This window comes from Homalodisca vitripennis, chromosome 6 (assembly GCF_021130785.1).
Source record: "Homalodisca vitripennis isolate AUS2020 chromosome 6, UT_GWSS_2.1, whole genome shotgun sequence".
Taxonomy (NCBI): Eukaryota; Metazoa; Arthropoda; class Insecta; order Hemiptera; family Cicadellidae; genus Homalodisca; species Homalodisca vitripennis.
In genome coordinates, this window is record NC_060212.1 from 87282247 (window position 1) to 87305143 (window position 22897).

The 22897-nt window shown below is 33.1% G+C and overlaps 1 protein-coding gene across 1 annotated transcript; it reads left to right on the plus strand.

Moving 5' to 3' along the window:
• The first annotated feature begins 805 nt into the window (after positions 1–805).
• LOC124364535 (cysteine desulfurase, mitochondrial) lies at positions 806–22532 on the plus strand. The gene is made up of 11 exons (XM_046820093.1): positions 806–1115; positions 2223–2296; positions 5275–5391; positions 7285–7422; positions 11281–11473; positions 12127–12261; positions 12344–12501; positions 16074–16212; positions 19431–19563; positions 19711–19800; positions 22212–22532. The coding sequence occupies exons 1-11, from the start codon at positions 1016–1018 to the stop codon at positions 22273–22275; spliced, it is 1341 nt and encodes a 446-aa protein (XP_046676049.1). The 5' UTR covers positions 806–1015; the 3' UTR covers positions 22276–22532.
• Positions 22533–22897: the final 365 nt, after the last annotated feature.

Sequence of the window (22897 nt, forward strand, 5' to 3'; positions counted from 1 at the left end):
GAACGCCCGTCCAACGGTGCATTTAATTTAGACGATAGGACCTCTGACGGCCGACACCACATTTTTGACGTTGGTATATTAAAGTTCAGCTTACAGAGCATCTGTGTACAAAGTTTAATTGCGGGCACTTGTTTGGTTAAGTCTCAGGAGTGACTTCTATACGAGAACGCCCGTCCAACGGTGCATTTAATTTAGACGATAGGACCTCTGACGGCCGACACCACATTTTTTACGTTTGTATATTAACATTCAGGTTATTGAGCACCTGTGTACAAATTTTCATTGCGGGCACTTGTTTGGTTAAGTCTCAGGAGTGACTTTTATACGAGAACGCCCGTCCAACGGTGCATTTAATTTAGACGATAGGACCTCTGACGGCCGACACCACATTTTTGACGTTGGTATATTAAAGTTCAGCTTACAGAGCATCTGTGTACAAAGTTTCATTGCGGGCACTTGTTTGTTTTAATCTCAGGAGTGGCTTTTATTAGAGAACGTCCATTTTACGATACATTCCTACGGTTTACTTATTATATTTGGGATCTTTATTTATGACATATTTAATGGGAAACCTTTATGGAAAGTAATAAATACAAAAAACTGTGTTGATTTTGTGAAAGATCGTTTTTATAATTAGTATTATACAATTTATCTCAGTTTTTGAATTTTTGTTAACGCCTTCAGATTGATGACTGCAACATTGATGCACTAGACGGTCTGGACGATAAAGTGACGCTAACTTCACGGTGGTCTCTATCAGCTGAGAAAAGAAAATGTGTCTTATGTTCAAATAGTCATCTGTTTTAATCTAATGTTTTGTTTTTATTAATATTAATCCCACTAACGTTTTGATAGTTTAGCGTTTAAGTACGGTATTTAATATTTTCATTTGATAGTGATTGTAGCAGATTGCTGAAGGCAGATTGAATTTAAGTCAGCGGATCTATAAATTAAGTAACTAGTTAAAATATATCTGTACGTTTTGAGAATTGTCAGTAATTCTACGATTTTTAAAATGCAAGGATTAAAGAAGGTTTCTCTCACCCAAATGGCGAAACTTTTAGGGCTAAGGTTACAACAAAGATTTTATTCTGTGACGCCTGCAGAGAAAAAAGGTTAGTAATTCTATAAGAATATTATTCTTAATAATTGGTTTTAAATTTTTCACAATCGGACCTCTAGGCTATTGAAACAAATCAGCTAGTCCATACATATTGTGCAATAGTAGGTTATTTAGAAAACTCCTTTGTATGGCTTAGCCCTAGGCCTAAGACTGCTAGTCTCTGTAGACCTGTATCGTACCAAATAGTGCTAGCTAGCCAGAAACTTTACTACCTGATATCTCAATGTTAAGCACACAGTAAACAGATTATTGTCATTTGTTGACACGGGTTAACACTAATAGTGTCAACGGCCGGTAATGTGCATTAAGACTCTTAACTTTGTCCGACTGACTTTAAATCTCCAGATGGTGTAGGCAAGCTGGTAGTGTTCTTCGTTCTAAGATTCCGTAATTATTTACTTTGGGTAGAGAACGATAAGCGGATCCTGTTTTTATATCATTTATTACAATCATTGATACTATATATATATATCGAATAACAGAACAGTCGATTGATATCAATGTGTCTAAAATACTAAAGTAAAGTCACACATGATCAAATTAATAGTTTAAACAATTATGTAATTTCATAAATAAAAAAGGACCATAACCATTATCAAACAATAACATTAAGACGGGTTACAGAAGAAAATCATTTCACCTAAATAATAAAGAAAACTTGACAACAAAATAAAAAGCTTGAACGGTCAACAGGTTATTGTCGTTTATTGATCCGGGTCAACAAGTGTGTAACGGCTGGTAATGTGCATTAATAGGCACTTAACCTTAGGCTGCAGTATGGTAAGCTACCGCAGCCATAACTGTCACTAGTCGTCTAACAGTTGCAGGGTTACACCTTTTGATAATTTTATTTATTATTGTTGATAAAACTGTCTCAAGATAGGTCTATTCATATTTGATATTTTTATTTGTGTACAAAAGTATATATTTTATTATATAAATACTTTGGTTTATGAGTTAATAATTATTTGCTAGATAAATTTTAGTATCAAAGTAAAAATTTACAGCAATTTTTTAATAACAAATATTGCCTAGCTCTCTACAATGTTATGTGCAAGCAGAAAATAAAAGAAGTATGTATTTTTTCTGGTGTTTGCAGATTTTGGAGTGGACATGAAAGGACAAATCGAAGGCCGGCCTCTATATCTTGATGCACAGGCAACAACTCCTTTGGTAGATATATGCAGTTGTTTGTGTGATCTACCTTGTTTGTATTTAAAAAAACTAATTTTAGTTTGAAAGTTAAATTCTAGGAATGGGACTGCTTCTAGTTGTTAATTGGAATACCCTCTGATTAAATAATACATAACACAGAATTTTAACCTGTGTTGTCATATTGTAAAATATTGATATAGTTCATATGGATAATTTGTAACCTTGCATAGCAGTATTACAAATCCAAGGATAGTACGAGGGTCGTCCATAAAGTAACCGCCGTTTGGGCGTGGCGCGATAAGTAGTGGGGGTAGCGCCACCATTCTCACATCGGTGTGTGCAGCCGTTCAGTCCGCTTCTAGCTGTGCAAGGGAGAGCATCGTGCGATCGTGCGTTCTTTTGGTACAACGTAAAAAAATGAGCGCCGTGATAGAAAATTCCGCCAAGTGTGAAGTGCGTGGTGTAATAAGATTTCTGTGGTCGAAAAGTTACACAGCAGCTGAAATTCATCGTGAATTGAGTGCGGTGTATGGCCCAAACATTATGAGCGAAGGTGTAGTCCGTCAATGCAAAGGGGTCATACCGCTTCGCCAAGCAAGCCGAAGAAAGCTCGGCAATCTTTTTCAGCGAGAAAATTGATGGCTACAGTTTTTGGGATGCTAAGGGCATCTTGCTCGTTGAATTTATGGAGCGTGGTACGACCATTACAGCTGCAGCTTACTGTGAAACCTTAAAACGGCTATGACGATCGATTCAAAACAAGCGTCATGGTCTTCTGACATCTGGTGTTGTGTTTGTCCATGACAACGCCTGCCCTCATACAGCTCAAAGAACGACAGAACTTTTGAAAAAGTTCAAATGGAACGTTTTTGACCACTCCCCCTACAGCCCGGATTTGGCTCCCAGTGATTTCCATCTTTTCCCGTACATGAAGCGGTGGCTTGCATCTCAGAGGTTTGCGAGTGATGAAGAGCTTCAAAACGCTGTTTACAACATGTTGGCTACGTTCTCAGGCGGCAGATTTTTTAAAAGACGGAATTAAAAAAACTGTTAAAAGATATGATAAGTGCTTGAATTTGTATGGTGAATATGTAGAAAAGTAGAGAAAAGCTGCAGTTTTATCATTTATATAATACAATTTTGGTATCTCAACTAGTTTATTTTTTATTTCAAAACGGAGGTTACTTTGTGGACGACCCTCGTATTCTCTATCAAGATTAGTAGTAGGCTAATTAACCTTTTGTCTTTGTTAGTCTTGCTTAGAGACAGGCTCTTCATGTTTGGTTAGGTTACTTTATTACACAAGTAGTTTTTAAAATTATTGTAAAATGTTTGTTTAAATTTTAAATAATGTACATACATACATGTCCACATTATAATGCACTTAAATATAACGAACTTTTTTTAATCCACTTTATAAATACATACCAATCAATATTAAAAATATAGATTTATTATATCTTAATTTAGTCGGTATTTTAGTATTATACAGAGGCCAGTCTGTGCTTAACTACTACTTGTTATTACACGATAGGAGTAGTTAAATACATTCGTACATATTGTGAATAGAAAACGAGCGCTCCTGTGTTCTGAGCTTTAATTTGGGTACTATCTTGAGGTATACGAGAAGTGAGGGGTATTTCCAATCAGTACTTTTCCAATGTCAAATCACAGTAGCACGTGATGATCCGAGGTCGGAAAGTACGGTTCAGAAGTTCCCCAGGTCCCTGGGCTTTTGCACCACCCCGCCTTTGGCTGAGAAAATCCCTCGAGATAGTATGTAAATTCAAACTCAGATCACATGAGCACTCTTGAAGGTTAACTTTACTTAGGTACTACTTGTAACCATTGTTGGTATGATAACCTAATCTAAAACTACTTATATCACGTTATAACAAGTAGTAGATGGGAACGTGGAATGGCCTCTGTATTACACCAAATTACCATTTAGTTTGCACTGTGATTTAAAAAATATTTCTCAATTTCAAGAGAGTAAAAATACCTTTTGTATTACTGATATGCCTTGTAAAAGAAACGTATGCCTCAAAAACAAACTTCAAGCAAAGAATACTTAAACATTGGTGTGCTATTTCTGAGGTGAGAATTAAAAACTGCAGAGTGTCACTCCTCGCGCTGTCTTTGTTCCCTTCCACCTTGTTTTAAATTTTAGGCATAGCTGTAGCTGAGCCAGTTATAAAATGTTTAGAAAAATAAATAAATAATTTACAGTTTCTGTGATCAGGAAAAGAATAAACCAACATGTTTTACACTCATGATTTGTCAGAAATACGTTTGGATGGGACACATGGCTATACATCTATGTGAAGACTGCAATGGAAAAGTACAAGTGATTTAGCATAATTCTGATTCACTGTAGAGGTTGTTCTTTTACCTAACCTAAATGAAATCATTTGTTTTATGTCACTTATTTTATGTTGACATAAACATCTTTATGGATATATGGTGCCACATCACATATAATAAATATTTGTGTATGATTAATAAATATTTGATTATTTTTAATTTCTGTTGTTACAAGTATTTACACGCTGTATAGTATGATTTTTTAATTTTATAATTCTGTTATAATAAAAATGTATCACCAAATTTTAATTTATTTCTTGTTCTTCAAATTCTACAAAGTTTTAAAAACAGACTATGAAAGTATTAAATCATGGGAAAGCAGTAAAGTAATTTTTTAATTAGAAAATTGCTAACAAAAATGATTAAAATTAACGTTAAAATCATGTACTGTAGGTTGACCTAATTAAATAAGTTCTAAACAAAAAGAAAAGATATATAATATATATATATATATTTTTTTTTTCTCCTATTCATATAGTAAAAAAACCTTACACTAAAACAGCCTGACACTACAGGATGAAATGACTGCCAGTTGTAGGGTTAACTTTGCTGTTCTGTTAACAAGATTTTGACCATGTTATGACCCAGTTTTCACAATGAGATATACTCTACTGAATGTCCCATTTCCTCAGGACCCAAGAGTGTTGGATGAGATGTTGCCGTACTTGACCGAGCAGTGGGGAAACCCACACTCGCGAACTCATGCCTACGGCTGGGAGAGTGAACAAGCTATGGAACTAGCGAGACAGGTGAATGTCTCTCTTTCAAAATATAGTTTACAGTAGTACAGACTTTGCATGTCACTAATGAAATCCATAATTTTCCTTTAAACGCCAAGACAACTAAAAAATATGTATTTCTTTAAGTTCAAAGGTAATTTTAATTATAACTATGCTATAAAAAGTAAACAAAAAGATATAAAATTGGGAATTTTAGTTTAACAGTGCATTTATTCATAAAAATCTAAAAATAACTATTTTAAAAGTTCAAATTCATGGTACAATGTAATGAAACTGAAATGTTATATAAACTACTAATTATTAGTATATTTTAATAACTTGTCTATCATCTTAAAGTCTAATTCTAACCTAACAAAGTTATTAAAGTTTGGGTCATCAGGGATTTCCATTTCCATCACAAAATCAAATCCACTCTGTTGCACTATGAAACAAGATTTAAAGAATACCTAAACACAACATTATCACATGATAAAGAACAATAACAAGATATGTAGTACATGCACTTGTGACAACCGACGAAGCATTAATATACACCACCAGCGGACAATGGATATGTTTAGTTATGGCTCTATAAGACATGCATGGCAGACAAGCAGGTGGACAGAGCTAGACAAAGGGCACCCCTTCTCTCTCTGCTGTCGAACATAGATTGTTTAAAGATACTTCTTTGCCAACCGCGATAGGCACAGAGCGTGCACCTGCCAGTTTGAAGGCTTTTTGTGAACTAAAAACTCTAAGAGACACAATGTATAATATCGGATATAATCAATCGTGTTTGACATTTAGATCAAAGTCTACCATTCAAATATATCTATCTACAGCATTGAAAGGGTTAAATCAGCTATAGAAACATACATTATCATCTTATTTTGTAGTAACTCATTTATGCTGTTTGATTTGAAAGAATAATTAAAATGTTTTGGACATTTATTGCGAATGTATTTGTTACAAAAAGCCAAAGTACCAAAATTTTGAGAACTGTGATTCAATCTCTTCTTCAGGTGAGAAATAAAAACATAGACAACTAACACTGTAAAATTACACTCCATTTTCATGTTTTATTTTATACGGGAGTTTGGTCACTCAACTTTTCTGTTCTAGATCCTCACTTCGACATGTACAGTATGTTAATAGATTTTTTTTTGTTTTTTGATAGAGTTTCTTTCTTGAACCATCTCTCTTTTGTTATTTCTTTAAGGTGGTCTGGCAGTAGGTTAATAGTAATAGAAACTGGTGGTTAATGTGAGAGACTGGTGGGATTCAAGTCAACTAATAGTAATAGAAACATGACGTGAGAGACTGGTGGGATTCAAGTCAACTAATAGTAATAGAAACATGACGTGAGAGACTGGTGGGATTCACGTCAACTAATAGCAATAGAAACATGTGAGAGGCTGGTGGGATTCAAGTCAAAATTAATAATAGTAATAGAGACATGACGTGAGAGACTAGTGGGAATTGAGTCAGCTAATCAAAACAACTCATTACAAACCAGCTGACACTCAAGTTGTAAACATTAATAAGTATTCAATACTTTGAAGACTGATTTCCGGAAACCAATGTCGTTTTGAGATTCATAGACATCTAAATTAACATTTAATATAGTGATAATTATGATTTATTATTAAATACTAAACAATTCAGCGGCTTTAAAATATTCCTGTACTTGATGGCAACCTTTGTTGGTACTAATGGTGTGTGACATGTGCACGACGTCATCATGGTGTCACCGAGGTTGTACATGTTATTAAAGAAAAGTATCTCAACATTAAAAATTTATGTTGTCTTGTGTTTTCTTTAAGGAGAAATAATAAATCCTTTGCTTATCATAATCCTATTTAATTTCATCACAATCAATTAATTTCAATCACAGTTCATTTTGTAACATTTTACATTTCACAGAGAATTGCTGACCTGATTTGTGCTGATCCACGAGAAATTATTTTCACATCTGGAGCAACGGAGTCCAATAACATTTCAGTAAAGGGAGTTGCCAGGTTCTATGCAAGCAAGAAAAAACACATCATCACTACTCAGACGGTAAACAGATCTTAGCATGTACTATAGATAATTTGTTATGACTATAGTATAATTTTGTTCTTATTTAATAGTAAACATATTTAAAGTTTCTGAAAAGAGACTCTCGATGACAAAAACACACTAAATAAACATGGTTGTATTTGGCTTACCAAAACTTAACATTCATTTAGATGATAGTGGGGTTGTTAAAGTCCCTTCAAATCCAGTAAAACCGTGAAGAAATTTATGAAATCATGAATTATGGCTCTGTAGAAGACGCAAAACTAACGAACAGGTGGTCGGAGTTAGACGAAGGGTGCTCCCCTACCCCTGCCACAGAGTGAATGTCGTTTATGAATACTTCCTTGGCAACCGCGATAAGCACGGAGCATGCACCAGGCATTTCGATGGCCTTTTGTGAACTAAAAAACGCTCCAAGAGACATAATCTATAATATCGGATATAACTGTATTTAGCGTCTTGGTCAAAGTCTACCATTCTAATGTATCCGTCTACGGAGTAGGAAGAGTTAAGGGATTTACATGTAATCAATATCTTAAAAACCGTTCAAGATACTAAAAAATTGTTTACTATCAAATGTTTAAAAATGGTATTTTTAAGCATTCCAGAACACTTTTTATTTTGTTCTCTTTGTACATAAATAACCTTGTACATTTTTAACCCTTAAAGCGCCAAACAGTTTCAGCTAAACTCTGGATTAGCGCTCATTTATTATAAAAAATTAAAATTAGATTTTCTCAACGCTAATTTTAATTTCTTTTTTTTAGGTAACAAAATAAAACAGAAACTGCAAAAAAATATCTTTTATCATATTTATTGCCCAAAATACACATGATTTACTATGTAGCGTTCCAGCTCCTTTATAAATTTTACCCAATGCTTACTGTTTCCTTTTATTATTATGTATATCAATGATGACATTGCGTGCTTATATGTACTAGAATAGAACTAGAAAATAAGTATATTACATATTTAATACAAAGTTATAATACAAAATTAAATTTACATGCCAAAAATTTGAAAACCAAATATTTTCCAAATTCTTAGTCCTCTAACGGGTGTTATTTTTATAATAATTACAAAATGGTTTTCAGATGTTTATAGAAGTAAATAAAATATTGTAACACTTATTGGAGTAAAAACAAGCCTAAATAAAAAAAATAAACATAAATGTAGAATTTTGGAACAAGAGCTAAAATACATAATTATAAATATAAGGAGTAAAAATATTTCTACGAGGAAAAAAGACTTTTATCGCCATTCAAGAAACTGTTTATTTTAAAAGTTTATAAATATATAACTTTCATAAAAAGATGATCATATAACACATAAAACTACACAGTAGTTTACCGATCAACTATTCGCACTGCTTCAACAGGATATGAAGAAGAACACAAGAGCTGCCCGGCGCGCGGCGAGGCAGTGACATACGCATAAATGCGTTTGCGGCGTTGAGCAATACTACCAAACTTCCAGCTGTTCAACAAAAACCGGTTCAGTATCGATCGTTAAACACAAAGATTGTCACGTGATGTGGCACAGCCCCGCTACACTACTGTAACATACACCCCTCACAGTCTAGCGGACAAACTCTGAACTAACAGTGCAAAATAGTAAAAACAAGTATATTGCGCGTGTACGCGCTTACGACGTTCAGAGCAAAGTCGATCCTCGCGCGCATATGCGCTTACAGCTCTTTAAGGGTTAAAATTTGAATTTTAAATTTTTTGTAATGAAATGGCATATCAAGCTGTTAGTGAAGTTATGTACCAATTTTCCTTAAATGCTACCATGAGAAAATTTTATTGCAAAAGACCAATTTTGTATTAAAAATATATCCATGTGTTATACTCACATTTTATGCTGGAAATTTTACTGAACAATTTTAGCTACAAATTTTATTCATACATTAGCATTCATTGTGTTGTTTATTAGATGTAAAACAAAATTTGTTATTTATTTGTGATCCTCTTTAAAAATTTGTCTACTTTAATCTAGACATCTAAAACTAGGTAAAAAAAATAGTATATTTTACATGAACAGTAGAGTCACTTCATAAATGTGCTCACTAAGAAAAGGTTTTATTCTTCTACACTAGATCTTGTAAGTGGCATTTGCATGTATTTTAAAGTTACTGGCTTGGCATTCAGCTATTAACAAGTTATTAGTTTTAAACAGATTTGCCTATCACATCCTGATAATAGTACAAGGAAATGTACATAGCTGCAGGTATATAATAAAGTTTCAATTACCAGCATTTTACTGTATGAACTGCAAAACAGAGTAAAAGTACGAGGTATGTCCAAAAAGTATCCAACCTTGACGTCTGGCATGAAATTACGTTACTCGGCGGCAACTACAATCTGGTCCCCTTCAAAGTACTCCCCTCCACAAGCCACTACCTTATTCCAACGCTCCTCCCACTTCCGGAAACACTCCTTAAATTCATTTTGCGGAATGGCTAACAGGTCCTTTGTCGCATTTTGTTTTATTTGTTCAACATCGTCAAATATTTTTCCTTTCAAAGGAATTTTTAATTTCGGAAATAGCCAGAAGTCACAAGGAGCTATGTCAGGACTGTAGGGAGGCTGTCGTAGTTGGTTGATGTCGTGTTTGACCAAAAAAAAAACACGGAATAAGATTTGAGGAATGAGCTGGCGCAGGATCCAGTCACGGCTTGTCCACAGTTCAGGTCGTTTCCTTCGCACTGCATCTCGTAGCCGCCTTAGGACCTCAAGATAATACTCCTTATTCACTGTCTGGCCTCTTTGAGCATATTCGTGATCAACAACGCCGTTGTGGTCAAAGAAAACTGTCAGCATTGTCTTGACATTGCTTCGACTTTGTCTTGCTTTTTTCGGCCGTTGCTCTTCGCGAGTTTTCCACTGTGAAGATTGAGCCTTTGTTTCAGGGTCGTAGCCATAAACCCATGACTCATCACCAGTAATAACTTTTTTAAATAGTCCTGGGTCACTTTATCAAATCCAGATTGTCCTGTGCGATTTCAAGTCGACAGTTCTTTTGGTCTTCTGTCAGCAGCCGAGGAACAAATTTTGCCGAAACACGGTTCATTTTTAAATCTTCGTGTAAAATGTTACAAACTGACGATTTTGGTATTCCTAAATCTTCTTTCAGCTCTCGGACAGTCAATCGACGGTTTTCATTAATTGCTGCACGACACGTTCAACATTTTCAGCGTTTCTGGCCGTTGAAAGCCTGCCAGATCGGTCATCACTCTCCACTGATATGCGGCCATTTTTAAACCGCCTAAACCACTCTTTTATTTGTGTATCTCCCATAGACACGTCACCATAAACTTTCCGTATCATAGTAATCATCTTTGATGCTGAATGGCCAAGTTTTTGGCAAAATTGAATGCAAGTGCGCTGCTCAACACGTTCAGTCATATTGAAATGCGACGCACACACATGGTAGTACTGTACGGAACAGAGCGCTGTGACTCACTGAGTGACCGGATCGTATTCAATGCTTAATATGGGAAGGAGTAGGCTCGCCCCTCCCCTCCAATAACCGGTTCGAGCCGGTCGGTTATGCCGCGGCCGCCTACTGGTCCGCGGTCGGATACTTTTTTGACAGACCTCGTAATTGAATTCCTCTCTCTAAATTTAAAATGATCCATCACAATTTTGTTCTTCAACTCTGTTAGATTCCTAAAATAAATTTTACAGTACACAAATGCAAGTGTTTATTGTACCACATTATCTAGAATACTTCAGTTTAGAGCACAACTATCTATCATACAGATTTGTTATCACCTCTTCCCTTAAAAATATTAAGAACCACCATTGGCATTAAAATGTGATGCTGAAGAATGTAAACAAAGTGTGGGTCCTACAGGAACACAAGTGTGTGCTGGATTCTTGTCGGGCGTTGGAGGGAGAGGGCTTTGATGTCACATACTTGCCAGTGAACAGCGGAGGCCTGATAAACCTGGAGGAATTGGAGAAGAGCATCACACCCGAGACAGCTCTAGTGTCGATAATGACTGTAAACAACGAGATCGGCGTCATCCAGCCCGTAGCAGAGATTGGTGAGACTGTGCTTATCTCTTCCTCAAATATTTTTATTTCACATGAAAAGTACTATTGGAACACGGTTTTTCAAATGTTTCATGTTTATCCTTATTCATTTGTAGCATAAATTATTTTACGAGAGTAAGCTACATGAATACATTTATCTATATTAAAATATGCTTTTTAAAACCTTGTTGCTTACCTTAGAAAATATATGCATGTTACAGGTTTACAGTTATTGATTAAAAAAAAAAAAAAAACAAATAACACTGAATCCTTGCCAAGAAAAATTGTTTGGACAATATTTAAAAAAGACAATTTTAGTGTAATGCCAACATTTATTCATTTCTTAATCATTAAAAACTGGGGTAGATTTTTATCAGGACAAATTTCTAGGAAGTGGTGGGAAACATGTGATATCGTACTTGATATTACTAAACATCTTTGATTCTTTAATTTTTGCTGAGTTTGACAGGTAGAGTTTTCTATTTGTGTAAGATTCTGTTAGGTAACTTTAAAAATAAGTCCTTAAACATACAATGAAATTTGCTAGATTTAATTGGTTTCTTTATCTTCTGATTCTAAATTTGTTTTGTAATATGTTGTGCTGTTGTAGGCTACAGAATTTAGTTTGTCTAACTTGATACAAATTATTTATTATATGTTATAGGAAGACTTTGCAAATCGAAGAAAGTGTTTTTCCACACTGATGCTGCTCAGGCTGTGGGGAAGATTCCTATTGATGTAAATAAACAGAATATAGACCTGATGTCAATCAGTGGACACAAAATTTATGGACCAAAAGGTAAATATTTAGACTGTTAATAGTTCTTTTTCAAACTTATTTTTCATCAGTAAACAGTAATGAGTGTTAATGTGGGTGGTAGGAGTGGGAGCGTTGTACGTGCGACGAAGACCACGCGTGAGGTTGGAACCTCTGCAGAGTGGCGGAGGACAAGAACGTGGCTTGAGGAGTGGCACAGTCCCCACTCCCCTGGCTGTGGGCATAGGAGCAGCATGTCATATCGCCAGCCAGGAGATGGAAGTAAGTAGGTCTGTGATATGGCCACACATTTGATAAATAGGAACTTAGATACTAGCAATTTGTGTAGTTTTATGTAAATTCTTAATTCTGCGAAACTGTGTCCATAGAAACTAAATGCTGCATTATAAATCTATAACTGGTTTTTGTCAATCATCATCCTAAAATTTCATGTAGGAACTGATCTAAAAAAACATTTCAAACAGTTTGAAATTAAAGTTTAATTTATCAAGATTCAAGATTTCATTCATCATTAAACATACAGTGATGCAATAGATTTCGTCAATCGTAATATAATACAATTTACTTTATCATTGTTTGTTGAATTCTGTTTGTAACTACTATATTTCAGTGAAAATTAAAATAAATATAGAATAACATAATTAATAGTTACAGCACTATATACACTACACTGTAATAGTTTTAACATTAAAAACATAAATTATTAATAGATTTAGAAACATACCAGGATATAACCACTATATTTAAGTGAAAACTAAAACAAACATATAAGATTATAAATAGTTATAACACTATATAAACTACATATTAATTCTTTAACATTAAAAACGTAAACTATTAATAGACTAAAAGACATATATTTACAAATAAATAATTAGACAACAGTTAACAACATAAAAAACAATAAACTAATAAAATTTAAAACAATGATCAACAATGAATAGCCTATATACATTACATCAACATTTGTAAAAATACATACATTTAATTATCTAATCTGAATTCAGCTTCCAATTCAAAATTAGTAGAAGATGTCCTTAAATTTACCATAATCAGTAGCTAGATAGTCATCAACCTTGTAGAAAACTTGTTCCTTTAACCATTTTTTCAAGCAATATTTGAATTTATTAACAGTGACAGTGTGAGCGGATTGTGGCAATTTGTTAAATAATCTATTTTTCATGCAAAATATGCTGTTATTTGTTTTTGTAAGTCTAGCAGGTAGTAAATCTAAGGCATAGTTATTTCTTGTGTTATAATTATGTATATCAGATCTAATTTTATATTTATGCAAATTTTCTTTTACGTTTATTAGACAGAAATATATATATAAACATGGGAGTGTCATTATTTTTAATTCTTTAAAAATGGGAAAGCAAGATTCACGATTGTCCAGTCCTTTTATGATCCGTATAGCATATTTTTGCCATCTAAAAACTTGTTCCATATAAGTACTATTTCCCCATAAAGTAACACCATATACAATCTGAGAGTGAAAAAAAGCGTAATACGCATTGATCAACATATCACTACTAACACACAGTTTAAGTTTTCTTAGTAAATAAGTGATTTTAGATAGCTTTTTGCAAAGGAATTGTATATGTACATCCCATCTCAAACTGCTGTCTAAGTATAGGCCAAGTAGTTTAATAGACTCTGCTTCAGTTAATATAGTTAGTGAAAACATAATTGATTCTGTCTTTTTATTATTTATATTTAAATGATTTGTTTTAAACCAGCTCTCTGCAATATTCATTGATACATTCTGATCCACTTTCAATTTTTCCATGTCTTTTCCATTCCAAACTAAAGTAGTATCGTCTGCGTATAACACTGATTTGCATGGTATATTACCAGGAAAATCATTTATTGCAATTAAAAATAGGAATGGTCCCAAGACAGATCCCTGGGGAACACCAGATTTAATTAATTGAAAATTAGATCCATCGTTATTTTGATATACCATTTGTTTCCTGTTACACAAGTAGGATGTCATTAAGCCAAGTTCCTTACCCCCCAAACCATAACATTGCAATTTTTTCAATAATATTTCATGAGAGACACAATCAAAAGCTTTGGTCAGGTCAATCAGAGTAGCACATGTCAATATTTTGTCTTCAAAACCGTTCAAAACATAATTAACAACACATTCAACGGCCTTAATTGTATTCAAGCCTGGTATAAAACCAAACTGTTCAACACAAAGCAAATTATTATTTACAAAGAAATTATATAATTGATCTTTAATACATGCTTCAAAAACTTTACCTATTACGGGGATTAATGATATTGGTCTGTAACTTGATGGTTCAGACTTTGTTACTTTCTTATAGATTGGTATTACCTTTGTAAATTTTAACACATCTGGGAACACACCTTCAGTTAAGGCTCTATTGAACAAGAAAACCAATGGCTTAATTATAAAATCAATGATTTCTTTGATTATTCTATTTGAAAACCCATATATGTCTTCACTATTAGATGTGCTAAAATTACTGACAATCTTTTTTACTTGTTGTTCAGTTATTGCATGCCAGAAAAATGTTTTCTTTTGCATTATCTATTTCTACTTATTTCTAACGTGCAATGTTACTTTTAAATATGTAATAAATAATACATATACAAGAACAATACAATTTAAAAATGATTTTATAAATTGAGATAAACATTGTTGTCCCATTAATAACTAATACAAGTGTTGGGTTAACATGTTGACTGCAGCAGAAACAAAAGCACAGTCAAAGTAATCGGTCTCACTCAGTATAGACCAGCAGTGAAGGTGTTAAACTTAATTCATTCACTGTATTAAATAGTTGTGGTTCATGCGAAATTTTGTTAATAGTTAGATTATACATTGCACCAGCTTCTTCTTATTGGAATAGATTACTTGATTAAGAAAATAACACTCCAAGAAGAACCAAAATTATTTAGTAAATGATGAACCTGGGTCTTTCCAAAATTCACTGTTACTGTCTTTAATTTAATTAAATATTAATTTTTACATATACATTAGACATACTTCTTGGTCTTTACAATTTTATCTCCATGTATTTTTATAGAGATGTACTTTATTGAAGTACTAAATTGTTTATATTATTACTTTAAACACTTTTATTTCAGTAATGTGGGTATGACAATTTTTTCTTTGAAAACGAAAGGCCTCACAGAAATAAAAGTCAATGATTATTGGTGTGTTTTGCTGTTTTTTGTCTTTGTCAATGATCGTAAAATATTATGACAGTGACGATTTTTATGGATCTATTGTTCTATTTAAAGATTTTTACATAACTTGTAGATGCTTCCAAATCCATTTGTTGAAAGATACATATGTGTATTTATAACACAAGTCCAGCAGTAGAAAGACACAAAAATCAGTGCTTCTCTACTTTTGGATCATTCAGTATCATTGGTAAACCAGGTCCTTATCAATTCACTGAATGCACAACTGGTATTGTGTTATCATTATATAAAACTGACTTGTGATTTATTGACAATCCCAAAATTTTACTTTAACCCTGGAGCTAGAGCTCTGTCCTTTCTAACATGCCATCAGTATCATATACACATCAATCATTGTCTTAATCAAACAATTCTTGATAAATGTGATGGCTCAATTAACAGCTTAGATAATTTATTGGATCTCAGTTATTTTTTAAACACATCCAATAAATGAAGAGAGCTAAATAAAGAATATATTTTTCGTCGCTTTTCAAAAGAAGAAAGAACATTTTTTCATTGCAAAAGAATTTTTCTTTGCTCTTAATTAATGAATAATATTTTCTATACATGACTCATTATAAATATTGCTGCCTTTAAAAAGTATTATTGTACAGTATGATCATGCCTGGATGGAATTGTTATCAAGCTGTTTGATCAACAAGATTATGTCAGAATTACCGGACGTAATAAGGAATGGTGACCCAGATCATTGTTACCCTGGCTGTGTGAACCTCTCATTTGCTTATGTTGAAGGTATGTATGTTGGATATAGCCTAGGTGATGTATTACTCCATTTCAAAAGAAATATATTGACCTACTTAAGCTCTAGATAGATAATTTTTAATAGATAGTCATTGCCCAATAAATAATAAACAATCTTTCACTAAACAATCTCAAAAATATTACTTTAAATTAAGACGATTATGGTTTAAAATTCTATATAAACAAAAACATTATTTATGGAATTGTAAATTATCATACTAATTTATAATTAATTTACTGATACATATTTTTTACACTAACCTATTGACTTGCTACTTTTTAATAGCTAGTTAGAACAAGGTATTCTTATTTTTTTAGGGTTTGAGTAGTTTTACAAACACATGATAGATGCATGTAAAATATAAGTGTATTATGTCACTTTGAAAATTGTTTTTTCAGAAACAATTATTTGCGTTATTCACAATTATCCAATAAACAATAATAAGGTTTCATCTACCATTTACAAGAAACAGACAACAGCCACAAGTCCCTTTCATCATGATCATCAAAACAACAACAAATATTATACAAAAATCATGCAGTTAGAACCAGAAACCCTTTGTGTTTCGGCAGTTCTACATGTGGTATTTAATGAAGTCTCGCAGAGCTCAGATGAAAATCACACCTAGTTGTCTTCTCAGATCAATGGGTCATGCGTAGTGGGTGACTACATTCAAGTCTCCACTCGGCCAAGAAACCCATGTATAGCTCACTCTGACTCGAACTTAAATGATTATATTTGTTTTTAGAGTTTACATATACTGTTTTATGGGGGGAAAGTTTTTTTTTCAAATTCTGTCCACTAGGTCATTTTCACTACTTGTTTCCATGTCATCATCATGCAAATGATGCCAATCATCTATTTGTGCATCAGATATTTTCATGGTACAATAATCACAATAAATAGAACCTTAAAATACTCCACGATGTGTGACATTTAACGATAACACGCTGTCTGCTTGTGTGACTTCTACAGCACTTTGAATGTTGAATTTAGTTCCAGTTCACCTTCCTCTTGACCATACCTTTGTTATGTGTTTAGAAAACTCAGTTGCTCCATTGTCCTTCGAGATCATTTCAAAAACATTGTAGTGCACCTGATGAGATAATGAGACTGCTGCTTATCACCTAGATTACCCTATATTATTGTATCTTGTAGTTTAGGTGTCTCTGATGTCAAAACAATATTCAGGTTCGTTTTGAGTTTCTTCAATACCGACTTTTATGGATGGTCGAATATGACTCTAGATTCCAGGAGTCATATACAGAGACAGTGTCATATACCAGGAAGATGAGACGAAGGTAACTTGGAGCTAAACTTAACATTTAAATTGAATCAACTCTTCCTACCATAGCTACGTTATGTGTACTGCAAACTCACTAAGGTGCATGCACTCATTACAGAGGACCAAGGAAGTGTCATCAGGAAGTGTTCATCTAGTAGGAAACGCAGAACTACTTACACAAAATGCTTCTTGCACAATATCAAGACAGCCAACAGAATAAAACAGGACCAATTAACGATGCGTAATACTACGTCAGTAGCACACCACACTTTTATATTACCACTAATGTAATATTACATCCAAAACGGTGAAGAGGTTAAGCGACTGGGATTTAAAGCAATTTAATTTAAAGCAAACAAAGTTTAGTACATCCGAGTTTAAAATTTGTTTGATTGATAATTTATTCTTATCTTGTAAAAAAGTACCAATAATTATACGTAGTAGTAGTTTTACCTAATTCAAAAGTACTTTATTGCAAATTACTAGTATTACAATAAATTGATAAGATACACTAGAGCAGCTACAGTGGCACTGAGACTCGGATAAGAACACAGCTCTAAACAATATTTGCTATGGAATGTGCTCCAGATAGTGAAGAATGGACTTATTTTCTCATTTGGCTAAGTGACTACAGTACTCTCCAGCCACATGTGGATAAGGATTGAATTTTGTAACTGCCTAAATTGTAACTGCATAATAAAGTGAGCCACACATTATGGCCTGCCAAGCTGAACTACAAAGCAGCGGTTGGCCATCCATAGTGGTCTCCTGATCTAACATGACAATCACATAAGTTAAAAACTTGAACCTGAAAGGTTAATATTAGGAAGAGTTCACACACCATGTTCAGTGCTGCTATCAGACATTAATACAACTACATAGTCAACATTTCATGGTGAGGCTGTCTCAGCATGATCGTAGTATTACCGTCGGTTCACTCCTGTCATAGCATTACGATGGATTAATTTATGAAAGTCTGCTGTGAAATATATATGGTATATTTGTTATAAGCCACATATTAGGATATGGTATTACTTAAGAGTTATTTTATTATTTTTTAAACTATACCTGGCTACTTAGTCAGTATTGAGCTTGCATTTCAACCATCTAATATTTTACATGATTTTTTTACATAGAACATTTCTGATTTGAAGTATGACTTTATTGCCAAATTTTATTGGTTTGTTAATTGTCCTGCGTGCTGATTTAAGTTTCTACTGCTGATGAAGGTAAAGATACACAATGTTTCAACTTCTTGTTACTTATAACAAAGGTAAATGTAACAAAACCTTTTTAGTCTTTAAAATTACCATTGTTCATACTAAATTTTAAACATGCAAGTAATGCTTGTTTCTTATTATTACTTTTTTCCCAGTGTTACATTAAAAACAATGTAATGTTATTTTCTTAAAGGTTTGTTACAACATTTGTTTGGTATTGGATATTTGAATTCAAATATGTTTATGAAACTCATTAATTTTTTGTTATATACAGATTGTATACTATTTCATCTTCATAGTGTTAACAAATTTTATATCTGTGATTTTAAATAATTTTATGAGGTTATGGTTTTTTCAATATAATTATTATTGTGTTTATTATTAAAATGTATAACTTCTTGGACAACAAAATTCAAAGCTTGTTTGATATCATTACTAATTATTGTTCCACACTTTATGTTTTTAACATCATAGTACTATTTGGAAAATTATTGTATTCTTTACTCAAAACAATCGGGAAAAGAAATTATTAAAGAAGATATGAACATCTTTTGTTTTTAACCTGATATTGTGATCCATGATCTATTTAGCTTATAGTTTATAGCTTTATTCTGAAATGGGTGACTGGTACCAGAAATACCATTAAGTTGATTGAAATTAGAGAGTTCTTATCATAACTTAAATGGTTCCTTGTTTCTCTCAGGCGAGTCCCTCTTGATGGCTCTGAAAGATGTGGCCCTGTCCAGTGGCAGCGCTTGTACTTCTGCCTCTCTTGAGCCATCATATGTACTGCGAGCCATCGGCACTGATGAGGATCTGGCTCACTCATCCATCAGGTATTCCCACTCACAGCTGACACCTCTGCTGCCCTATCACATAACTTAATTTACTAAGTACATTAAAAGGAAATATTTTTACTATAATTTGTATGTAAATCTAGTAAAAAAGACGTGAGAGAATTGTAAATCAATGTTTCTGTGCAGATTCGGATGTGGCAGGTTTACCACAATTGAAGAGGTAGACTACACAGCCGAGAGGACCATCAAACACGTCAAGAGGCTTCGAGAAATGAGGTGATGAGTTGAAAGATAACTTTAAGTAATTCAAAACATAAATTTACACTAAGTTTGATTATGGATATAATACGGGTCTCTATAGTATTAAAGAAGCTAAAGTATTCATGATTTAACTGATTGAGGAAGTATTTATTGAGGCCTATGCAGGACTGGAAGCAGCAATTAATTGGGCAAAAATGTAAGACTTTGGTTAAAACTTTATAAAATTAATTACATCTGCAAAAGATAGAGCAATAATTTTTTACCACACACTGTCTCTACAGTAAAATCTTCATTTATATATAAAATGCTACATTTGTAATAAAATTATTTATTTTAAAAAATTGTTAATTTTGTATATATTTTTATATACATTATTCTGGTGACTATTTCTGGCGAAGGTCTTGATGGGTTAATCCTTAGACCTTCACCATGGCAACAGTTGATTATACAGTTTAGGGCTTCTTGAATGAGGCATTCCAACATGCTTATACGTCTTCCCCTGACCATAAACACTAGGTCGTCAACATAGCATTGCAGATTTATTCCCCTTCTTTCTGTTTTTGTCAAGAGGTCGTCAACTACCATCACCCACAAAAGGGGAGACAGTACCCCTCTCTGGGGGCATTCTTTTCAGGTTGTAATTGGGGCTGATTCATCACCGAACTTTGCACTTACTTGTTGACTTTTTAAGAGAGCTACTATCCACTTGACAGCATCTGGTGGAGCATAAACCTTTCCAGTGCTGCCTCCATGGAATCATATGCTTCTCGGTCAAAAGCTCCTCTTAATAAAAGAACCAGTGAAGACAATAGCAACGATACCTTGCGAATATTTTCAGAACTAGAACAGCCCATAACAATAAAGAATGACTAAACATAGACAATGAGACTAGCTCGTTATTCTGCATTCATCCCAGACCGTTCGGAACAATACCAGCTCATACGTCTTCTCCAATGGATTAAGATATTGTAGCAGTGATTGTGATCTGATAGCTGTAATCATAACTAACAATTTTATAGTTATTGGTTAAATAGATAGTTTTTGCGACTGGGATTTGGCCATAATCATGAATTTCTATACACTAGGTCTGCAAAGTTCACTTTAAAGTGTCAACAGTCAGAATTAATATCATGGTCCTGTCTCTTGAACAGTGGAGTATAATATCTTCTTTAGTGAGGATTTTTGTGGCAAAGTTCTTTGTTGTGTATCCTCAAAAATATACTATCATTGTTTAATTTGTATACTCTTTAGTACTATTGTGTGCGATTCCACAATTTCCATATTTTATAATACATTAGTAGTTATGTATGGTGCTAGCTGCTAAGAGCATGTTCCGGTTTCAAAATTTGGATTTAACATTTTCACAATCAAATGGTGTGTCCTTTGCATTTTATTTAATGTACTTGAGCAAACAAACAAATGACTCATTTGATTTATTTACAATTAGGTGCTAGTGTTTTAATATGTTTTTTAGGTTGAAATGAAATAAAAATCTCTTTATTCATTACATTGTATACATGTGATAGGAATGGTGTCAAATGTAGATTTTAAAATAGGTAACTAGTTAAATATGTAACACAAAACGTAACATAATTTATAAATTGATCACAACCAAATTAAAACAATTAAAAATATTCCTCAACTGAATACAGTGGTCTGTCCACAAAGAACTTTTTTAAGCAGCTATAAATTTATTTTCATTATTAATATAATTTTGAATAGTAATTTGGTTTTTCGAATTTTGAGTTAACCTCCATTTCACCTGCCACTTAGTGCAGCATCTGAAATCTGACACTGGCACAGATATCCATAAAGTCCGAAAAGATCCATAAAAAGTCAGGGAACTATGTTCAATGTACTGTGTATATATTATAAATAGATAAAACTAAAAAACTGTTTACTCCTGCTATTTACTTTTTTTTACTTTTTAAGCATTGTCAGAAAAAAAAGAATTTTACTCAAATGCTTACTTTTTATAGTAGATGTAAAATACATTAATTACTGATGATAAATTAAAATATGTGATTTCTAATAGCTATAATGTTAATAACCTAGGAGTTATGTAACTGTCACATAAACTCGCATTACTTAACTTCTGTAAAAGTAAGAAACTTCAAATTGGGACACTAGTGGCACATTGCGACCATGAGTAATATTATATTCTACTTTCATGGCATGGCCAACGATAAAAAAGACCGAAATTATTGAAAATGTTCCTTTTTAAATGAAATTGTGTTGATACACGTAACAGAATATCAAATATTAATTGATTTTTGTAATAAAATACATTTTGTTGACTAGTCTTCTCTCCTAAATAATTCTCATATTTTAAGTAGACACTCAGATTATTATACTTTTCTAACGTTTACATCTTAGACTTTAAAATTGTTGCGTTTTGTATATATGTAAGTGATGGTGTTTTTCAGTCCTCTATGGGAGATGGCACAAGAAGGTATCGACTTGAAATCCATCAAATGGAGTCAACATTAGTTCCAGTTAAAAAACGTTCAGATGGAAACGAAAAATACATTATTCTCTACTACTTGATAAGTTATTTGTGCAAGAAGATATTTGTTTCACAATTATTATGGCTTATAAATTAAATAGAAATTGTTCCATCAGCATTGTATGACTTAAAGAAATAAATTTAAATAATTAGGTCTATACAAATAATTTATAGACGTTAAAACATGTAATATAATATTGCTTAATTTGTTGCAGAAATAAACTTGATATATTTTAGTGTGTTCATATGTTTCTATTGTCAAACCTATAACAGATCAAAAATTAATATTGGTTTCATTTCAATAAATCAGGAAGAACAACCCAATTTTATTTTGGTGGGAGTGAAAGAACTATATATTTTGAGAGGCAAGAGTGGAGAGTGTTAGGAGGAAGCCGTTGAAACGTAAAAGGGGCTCACCATATAAGCTGGTTTGTGATTGGTGGGTGGTATCCCATGAGAGAGAGAGAGAGAGAGGGGTAAGCGGGATGAGAGATGATGTAAGCAAGGCTGAGAATAGTCGGTACGCAGCATGGTTTCCACGTAGCGATGCGATGACCCTCAGGATTTTTTTGTGAGTTAACAAACTAGTACGTAATTATAAACTTT